General features: G+C 27.9%; 1 protein-coding gene across 1 annotated transcript; it reads left to right on the forward strand.

Moving 5' to 3' along the window:
- Nucleotides 1-954: 954 nt before the first annotated feature.
- LOC119672564 (spermine oxidase-like) lies at nt 955-2,702 on the forward strand. Its single transcript, XM_038083638.1, has one exon. It carries the CDS (start codon nt 1,129-1,131, stop codon nt 2,569-2,571), a length of 1,443 nt encoding a protein of 480 aa, XP_037939566.1. The 5' UTR covers nt 955-1,128; the 3' UTR covers nt 2,572-2,702.
- Nucleotides 2,703-9,630: the final 6,928 nt, after the last annotated feature.

The raw sequence follows: 9,630 nt of genomic DNA on the forward strand, positions 1-9,630 counted from the left end.
ATTTAAAAACTTTAATACATATAGCAATTATTTAACAAAATGTTAAATGATCAGGCTATAGTAATTATTTTAAATATTTATTATATCAATTTACAGTACAAATAATAAAATTTTTCTAATACAACATTTTTTAAAAATAAATTGTCTTTATTAATATTAAACGGATTATTAACGTCTGTTTTGCGGAACGAAACTAAATGCTTAATATAAACTATTGCTTTGAATAGAGAGGTATTTTGAACTATAGTAAATTACAACAACACAAAATTTTATTATTTATTAATTAATTGAATATTAATTTAATATATATATTTATAAAACTCAGTAATTATTAAATTAAGATTTTATTAAGAATAAAAATGTATTATATACATCTAATATGTATCCATATGTGTTTATTATGCGATTCTCATCACTATTTACTTAAAATCTTTAATACGCTTACTATATAGTTTTTTATAAATAACTATTTACTTATTAAATTAAAAACCTAACTTGTTATAAAATATATTAAATTTCCTAAACTACACACAAATATTTTGCATGTATGAAAACTGATAAGACGAAAATATTAAGTAGTGCAACAAAATTTTAGATTACATTTTAATCAAATAAATTATAAGGCAATTAATTATTTATGAGGCTTATCTCTTATGCTTATACTACAAATATATATATACATATTCACCGTCAATAAATCTGTTAATTATAATTCACACATATTTTTAACAATGTAGCGTGATGCACTGTTCGTAGTTGCCAACGAAGTAAAGTGAAAATATACCACCTAAGCGAAACTATCTCAAACGCGGCGTTACTTACACAAAGATATCTGTATCTCAAACTATATTAGGTTTATTGTATATTTTGTAAAAATATGCACACTCTCTTCCACATACAAAAATGCTAATCGCTCTAAATTTATCAGCAACAAAAGAAAGCGCAGAAAGAAAACATAAATGAGCGGAGTGACGACAACATTTTCAGTTGTTGATGACACGTCGAATTCGCAGAACATAAGTCGATTTTTGCGTTTGTGTTTACGTTTTATTCCAGTTTTGTAAAATATCTAAACAAAAAAATCTATCTCTATCTTTTGATATTATCGCTTAATTAAATAGTATAGAAATGAATACTATAAGAAATTCAAAAACCGCAAGAATTGTTATTATTGGCGCGGGACCGTCTGGCATAGCTGCTGCTACAAAACTAATTGAGTCTGGCTTCGAGAATGTTTTAGTCATTGAAGCTGAGAACCGAGTAGGAGGTCGAATATATACAGTGGATTTCGCTGACAATGTTGTGGATCTGGGCGCACAATGGTGTCATGGTGAGAAAAAGAATGTTGTTTATGAATTGGTCAAAGATTTGAATCTGCTGGAAACGACTGGTACTATTTATGATGATTACGTTTGTATACGCTCAAATCGTGAAGTTCTATCCGATGATGTTGCAGATGTACTTAAAACAATTGCATTCGAAACCATACCTGAACGGCAGAAAGGTTTATTAAAGTATGAAGGCTCTTTGGGATCTTATTTGGTAGAAACTTACTGGCGTGAATTAGAAAAAACTCCAAATATAGATCGCACAATTGCACATGAGTTTCTGGATAATATGAAAAAATTCGAAAACTCTGTAGAGGCATCAGATACTGTTTTCGAGGTCTCTGGTCAGGGACATTTGGATTATTGGATTTGCGAGGGTGAATTATTATTAAACTGGAAAGATAAAGGATTCCATACACTATTAAAACTTTTAATGAAGTGTAAAGGAAATGAAACAAATGATTTCGGTATACTTCATAAGCGTGTGATATTAAATAAAAAAATCGAACACATTGATTGGCAAAAAGGTGATGAAGCTATTATAAAATGTGTTGATGGTCAACTCATTGAAGCGGATCATATCATTTGCACAGTCTCACTGGGTGTACTTAAAGAAAACTATAAGAAAATGTTTACACCGCTGTTGCCACCAGCAAAGTGTCGTGCTATTGAAGGTCTTAAATTGGGTACTGTTAATAAATTTTTCATGGAATTCAAAGTACCATTTGGACCACCAGACTGGACTGGTTTTATGTTTTTATGGACACAAGAAGATCTTGATGAATTACGAAATACTGATTATTTCTGGTTAGAGAGTGTTTTTGGCTTTTTCCGCGTTTCATATCAGCCTCGCATATTAGGCGGCTGGATTATAGGACCACATGGTCGTCATATGGAAACACTCACTGTTTCAGAAGTTCAAAAAGCTATATTATGGTTATTTAGAAAATTCTTTACATTCCCCATACCAGAGCCTATTAATTTTATGCGTACTCAATGGTATTCTAATCCAAACTTCCGTGGTAGCTATACTTTTCGTTCAATGTATACCGATGAGTTACGTACTGGTGCTTGGGATTTAGCTTCACCGTTGACTAATGGCGCTGGCAAGCCAGTATTACAATTCGCTGGAGAAGCAACTCACACACACTATTACTCAACAGTACATGGTGCGGTAGAGAGTGGTTGGCGTGAAGCGGAACGCTTAATTGCATTCTACCAAAGCAGACCCTCGCAACTGTGATGGGGAAATATGATAAGTACTTTACTTGGTAGTACTTTACGTTTTAAAGCCGATAGAATGTCAATGGCAAATGTGTTAAAAAGAAACTTTTATGGCAAACTTAAAGATAAGTTTTAATTAAGATTAGTAAATAAAAGTAATGATAAACTGAAAATAGTAAAAATTATTTCAATGAGCAATAAAATCGTTAGACACATACTGTTTACTTTAAAGCAATATTTATTAGATTTCAAGCTCTAAAGTAGTTGGTTTGTTTGATTGTTTTCATACTAATTAATTGAACTAGTAATAAACAGTATTGATTACGCATATCATAGCTATTTCTTGACAATTAATTATAATTAATTAATTTTTAAACATTTTTCACTGCTACTTTAATAATTTTTTATGGCATAATATGGTTATTATGCGACATTCAATTATAGTCTTCTAAATAGATAGATTGTAAATATAAATTTACTAAAGAAAAATATGGTATACTTTTGTAATTTTAATGTTTTTTTGGAAAATTCTTTATAATATTCTGAAATTAAGTAAATGTCATACACAGTAGTATATATCTCTACATAATAGTGCAAAAAGAGATAAAATACATAAAGAGCTCATAAATATACTACAAAAAAGGACGCTTCGAGACAATTTTAAATTAAATCACTTAAGCATCGAATGAATGAATAAGTTATAAAAAATAAAAATTGTAAAACTCATTAAGTTGAAAAATGCATACGAATAAGTTATGACTACCTTTGCTCAGATAAATAAAATTAAAGATACATATAAACATGAAGTACTTGTGTACTCATGTATTTTTAAGGATGCGTACAGTTGCAATAAATGATAAAAAAAATAAAAAAAAAAATAAACTACAGTAGCAACAGTAGAACAATCAACATCGTGCGAGCTTTGTTGCTAACTCTAATCTGCAACTAATCCAGCTGGTGCACAGTGTCATTGTGGCAAAATTTATAAGCTTCCCTGTAGCTGTGGTTAGGTTGTATAAAATTTGAATTTTAAATGGCAGAGGAAAGATTTGGATGAAGGTGCTTCTGTTTGCATAAAATACTTGAAAAGATAAGTTAGCAATTTTTAAACACAAAAACTTATAAAACAAGTCAGACAGACAGACAGACAGTTTTGCTTTAAAGATAATTTAGTGAATCCCAACCAAATATATTCCGAATCCACAAAATAGTTTTTCCTTGTGTTAATTGAAGTGCATTCAATAATATTTTATTAACATTTTAAAACTAAAACTTATACGTATCTCGATAATATTGTTTTTGTGCAGAATTTTTATTACATTGTAAAATCTTTTTGCATATGAAAGTATAAGATATATAAAGTATATATAATTGAGCTAACTATGCAATTTATTTGTTTTTTGTTGCTGTAAATAAATACACATTTATTGTGTATGTTTTAGTAGTATCCGTAGCAATTTAATAAAATAAAGTCATATAAGTTAGAAAATGCAGGAAACGGATATGAAAATGTTTCTCGTGATGTCATTATCATTTCTAAGGACACTAAAATACACAAGCACATTTATTTGTTTGTTGCATACTCGGGAATCTGGCTCTGGTAACGAGAATCTGAATAGACTTTGGTATTTGCAACACGTACAACAATTACAATTTGTTATTTTCATAGCCTTGCAATGTGTATGTGACATTTTGTATTAAATTTCCAAGCAAAATTATTTCAACCATTTTTTGTGACTTTAAATTGAAATTTATTATCTAACAATTTTGTAATGTTGGCAATTGTCTGACAATTATCTCTTTAAGAGCAATGAAAGTTCATTTATTATGTTTATATTAAATATTGACTTCATTTGAAATAGGATATATGTACATATATATGCTGAAAGAAGAATAGTTATTAGTAACAAAATTTTTTTATTATGCATTATTAGTTTGAATTTTAAGAGTTTAAGGTAATATGGACGAAAAGACACTACCTACATTTATGTAGGTTAACATACTGTATATATTTATTAATTAATTACTATGATTACCATTAATTATAAACACAATTCAAGAACTTAGTCTATTCACATATGCTTTCCAGACACCCTTATTACGCGCTAACGCTCTAAGCTCGCTGAATGATTTGTTAGTTTCCCTGTTTATTGATCTTCTCCATATAGTTTTCGGCCGTCCACGATTCCTTCTACCTTGTGCATTCCATTCTAATGCTGAGTGTGCAATTTCACTTCCACCTTTTATGTATATCACCTTAAAATCGTAAAGTTTTAACTACCAATGCAAAATAATACAATATTAGGCTTTTTCTTTTGTAAGTATATCACAAAAGAACAACAATTAATTTAAATAAAAGAAATACAAAATGATTATTAGAGGGGCACGGGTAAGCACTTTTATCTTTTGTATTTAAATTAATTAATTTATTTACTTATTTGAAATAATTAGTAAATGAACCAAAATCACGAAATTACACTTCTCCAAAACATCATATTGGGTTGTGAATTGTCCTATTCAGATGATTCTTAATCTGATAATAAATATATAACGTTTTAGATAAAAAAATACTTTACACACTTTATAAAATATTTCAATGAAAACTTTAAAAATAAAATTTTTTAATACTATATTGTTTGGTTAGTTGTATTTCAAGGGAAATTTCTCTGCAATATATATATAGATATAAAACTTTTAAAACGCTCAACAATCATAAACTAGATGCAATAAAATACACAATTTTATAATTCTCATTTGATTTCTTTTATATAAAATAATATACAAATTTTTCTTAAATTAGAATTCTCATTAGGTTATTTTATTTGACACAATAAAATAATTACTTTTCGAAAATTCCAATCACTCTTATTTTAATATCATATGAAGCAATAGTTTATAGTAATCTGTAACTTCTTGAATTGTAAAGATTTATATAATTGAACATATTCTCCACAGTTTAATTAATAAATAAATATATTTAGATAAAGAACACATATAAAGAGGTTAAGTTTTGAAAATAAACTTTAAATTAAACTTCATTACCAATTAACATTTGTAACATTAATTGATAAAATAATATCTTTATTCATTTCAAAGAAATACGCCTAATATTGTTGAAACTGTGGTCATGAAACCAATTATATCAATTGCTTATGTACTACAACTAATTACAATATAAATGTATCCATGTCACAAAACTACGATTTTTAAAGCCCTGTAATTTTTTTTATTTTTTATGTAAATCTTATGCGTCTTCGTGCTCAGTTTCCAAATTTTTGTTTGGAACCCTACATCAAAATTTCAACTTTTACTCACATTTTTGGCAATATAGTTTTTTCATAAATCGGCACTATTTACATATCTAAAATATCTTCTCAATTTTTGTCGTAAGTTATCCAAATATACATTTTCGCATATGCTTACATTACAATAACCTACATTTAGTGCTATCAAATCTGAGTAAATTTCTAATGTTAAAAATAGAAAATATTACAACAGATGGATGAATAATCGGATTGAGAAATGAACATATGGAAATACACTTTTTTTAGCTGTTAAGAATTTTGGTTTCGTACATGAAGTACAGCATTAGGCTTGGAAATTTTTTATATTTTTTCAACGCATATAAGATTTTTACAAAGATTGCAATCAAAATCTTAATCTTCCTAATCTTCAACGGATTTGTCTCTATGCACTTATCTTAGCAGTTAAATGATAGTAACATTCAGCGTCACACATCTTTCACAACTTCATTCAGTATTTGGTATGATGTCCTAATGAAAACAGTTACTCTTCGACTATAATATTTCCATAAGGTCTATACTTTGGGTTCAAATTTGTATTAAGTTTTTTTCAACACTGCTGCTCCTCTGATCATTGCTAATTTTTTTGCGATTTCATTTTCCTAATAAAATTAAATATACCTAGAAATATACGAATATCACTATACAGACATCACCTCATAGTGGGGTAGAAATTAAAACCAAACCATTAAAATTCCGTTTTTCTGAACTAGTGGAGATATTGAAAGACATGCCCTTTTAATATAGTTTTTGAGAGTAGCTTTCTTCCGAATGGTCCCAATCAGCTTACAAAAAGTATTACTAATTATCTTATTAATTAAGATAAGTCTTATTAATTAAGACCTTATTAATTAAAAAATAAGCATAAAAGACTTCCAAGTAATTATATATCAATTTTATTGCCTATATAATGTACCTATGCACTTTTACAATTCATTACACATTATACCAGAGCTGCATAAAGCAGATTAAAATAATCATGTAGTTTATTACTTTTAAACTTTGTGGTGCCTCATGGAAACAAAAATATCATAGTGGTCAAAAAAAGGTTGGGAACCATTGATCTAAAGAAAGAGATTTGGCTCAAATGAACAAATTACTGTTAAGACTCAGCCCCATTTTAAAATCAAAAATGTATTATTCTACAAAAATGGAAGAGATTGTTGAAATGAATGGTTAGTCTTGAAGAAGAGTATGTTTTCAAATAAAATCACATTTTTAAGAAAATATTTGTTCTTCTTAACCAGACTTTTTTAAATATTCCAAGTAATTTTTATGGACCGAATGCACTGTTATCCTTATTCGAAGTTAACTTTCGCTATTTGAATGGCTTTTAAACACATTTTCTAATGAAATACTTAATGTTTGTATTCAGATTTTTAGTTAAATTTGTGTATCTGAATAATATATAATATTATATACAATAATAATTTATTATTTGCTTGTATAGACTGAATATGGAAGTAAAACAAAAAATCTATATTAAAAATATTTTTTGACATATTGAAATATAATTAAAAATATTTAACACAAATTAATAAGTGTAAATTTTTTTAAAAAGAAATTTTTTAAACAATAGTGAACTACAACAAGAATTCATTTTATATTATTTTAATTAATTGAATTTTTGACTGACCATACAGTTGTTTCGAGTAACATATTGCCAAATATTCATCATCAGTGGTCTTGAAAATAATTCTTTTATTTAATTATTTCGTAAATAAATTTTTTTGTTTTTTTGAGACTGCAAGTACCAGTAATCGAACTCGTGCCCTGCCAAATTTGAAACTCAGAGTCAGCGCACCTTAACCAACTGACTCAAAGCCGTACTTGTCTTTTATGTTCCTGCATTTTTCTGAAGTTTTGTTAGTTTGTTGTAAAAGTTTTATTAACAAATTCAGTTGCTGTGTTTATATTAGAACAAAATCATAAACCAGCTGTAGAATATTTAAATTAATTAATTATGTTTTTATTTTTAATTATTAAATTGCAAAATGCCTCTACAAAACTATTTGTAGAGGCATTATTTGTTGCATGATTTATATAGTTTTTCTTATGTATATAACTTAATCTAGAAGCGTAAGACTAAGAATGTTATGCTAATATTACATCCACGAGTCGCATGGGTGATAATTTTTTTAACAATTTTATATATTAAATAAACAACTAAAAATTCTGAATAATTTCAAAAAGTATGAAGGTGGTTTGATAAGTCAGTGACTTTTTGAATTTCCCGCCCAGTTACTCCAAATGCAACAGTGCTGCCGTCAGCTGTAATCTACCAGTGGGCAACTTTTTAATTTTGAGCAAGTTACTCCATTTCGCCTTTTCTTTAAATCTGGAAACAGAAAATAGTCGCAGGGGGCTAAATGTAGAGAATATGCTGGATGGGGAAGCAGTTCCTATCCCAATTCGTGGATTTGGGATCGTAATGCTTATTCTGCACACGAAATTCACTTTTTTTCCATTTTCATAAAAATTCACGAGGTTGTCTGCTTTGAAACACCAACTGAACGACGTTACTTAGGTAGATTACAGCTGACGGCAGCACTGTTGCATTTGGAGTAACTGCGCGGGAAATTTAAAAAGTCACGGACTTATCAAACCGCCCTCGTAAGCATACATATTTCAATATATTGCTACGTTGTGTTATTTGATTTGTTTAATAAAAACATTTTTTATTGTTATATTTGCTATATTATGTATGATTTTAACAGTATATCCTGTTCTTTTAAGTACCACAGAACAATTCCATTGTTATATGTATTTTCTTTGTTAATTTATATCAGCTTTCGCACAAAAGTATATACTAAATCAATCTGTTTTCTTTTATGAAAACTCAATATTGACATAACTTGCAAGATTAAAAAAAAAGTAGAATGAAATGAAACATATTTTGTTTAATAAAATTACATTTCAGTTAAAGGAATGCAATAAAAAAATATTAATTTTTCCAAACACATGTATGGAACCATAAAATCGTACTCCTATGTACGTTTACTAGTGGTTACAGGACCAGCATTTGTTTACATTGCACAAAGGATGAAGATGCAAGGAGCTATCTAGAAGCTAGGTGTATTAAAAGTCTCCAAGCTCATATAAAAAACCAATCAGTTCAATTGAAAAGATAAAACAAAGTCGTAAACAAGCAAACAATAAAAATAATAACAAAAGCAACGAAATTGTCATTTGTTGTTTGTAAGGATATAAATAAAAAAATGATTAAAATGGAAAAAACACAATAATTCCAAATCAATTGCTAAAAAAGGACTAAAGAAAGGACTTGAAAAAAAAAACAATTTCGACAGAGTAATATGAAAAAATAAATAAAAAGATATAAAATATCAAAAAACAAAAAAAAACAATTAAAAGTTGAGTCGTTGATAGCAGAAACTATAAAGGATAACTGAAAATAAATTGCTGGAAACAAGTATCTCAACTGAAATTTCAAAAGAAAAAAAATTCATAGAAATCATTTTTACATTACAATTATTTTGTTGTTGTTATTATTTTTTCTTGTCAGTTTGTTTTTTTTTCTTTTTATTTTTTTTTTTGTTTCTCTAAGCATATTTAGTATTCCTCAATATTTTCGTAATCAAAATTGTAGTTATTTTGCTTTATTTGTGCTTGTTTATTTTAGATGAGAGCCTAGGAAAGAATACTTACTTTTTTACTGCATTCACATTTCAATATCCATTCAATTGCAATGAATTTATTTTCAATTTGCATTTGATGCGATTGCAGATATTCTTGATCGATTGGCTCCAAAGACTGTG

The sequence above is a fragment of the Teleopsis dalmanni genome, chromosome 1 (assembly GCF_002237135.1).
Source record: "Teleopsis dalmanni isolate 2A chromosome 1, ASM223713v2, whole genome shotgun sequence".
Classification (NCBI taxonomy): Eukaryota; Metazoa; Arthropoda; class Insecta; order Diptera; family Diopsidae; genus Teleopsis; species Teleopsis dalmanni.

Bases quoted from the DNA above. Each gene is read 5' to 3' on its own strand.
- LOC119672564 (XM_038083638.1), top strand. From the start codon at position 1,129: ATGAATACTATAAGAAATTCAAAAACCGCAAGAATTGTTATTATTGGC.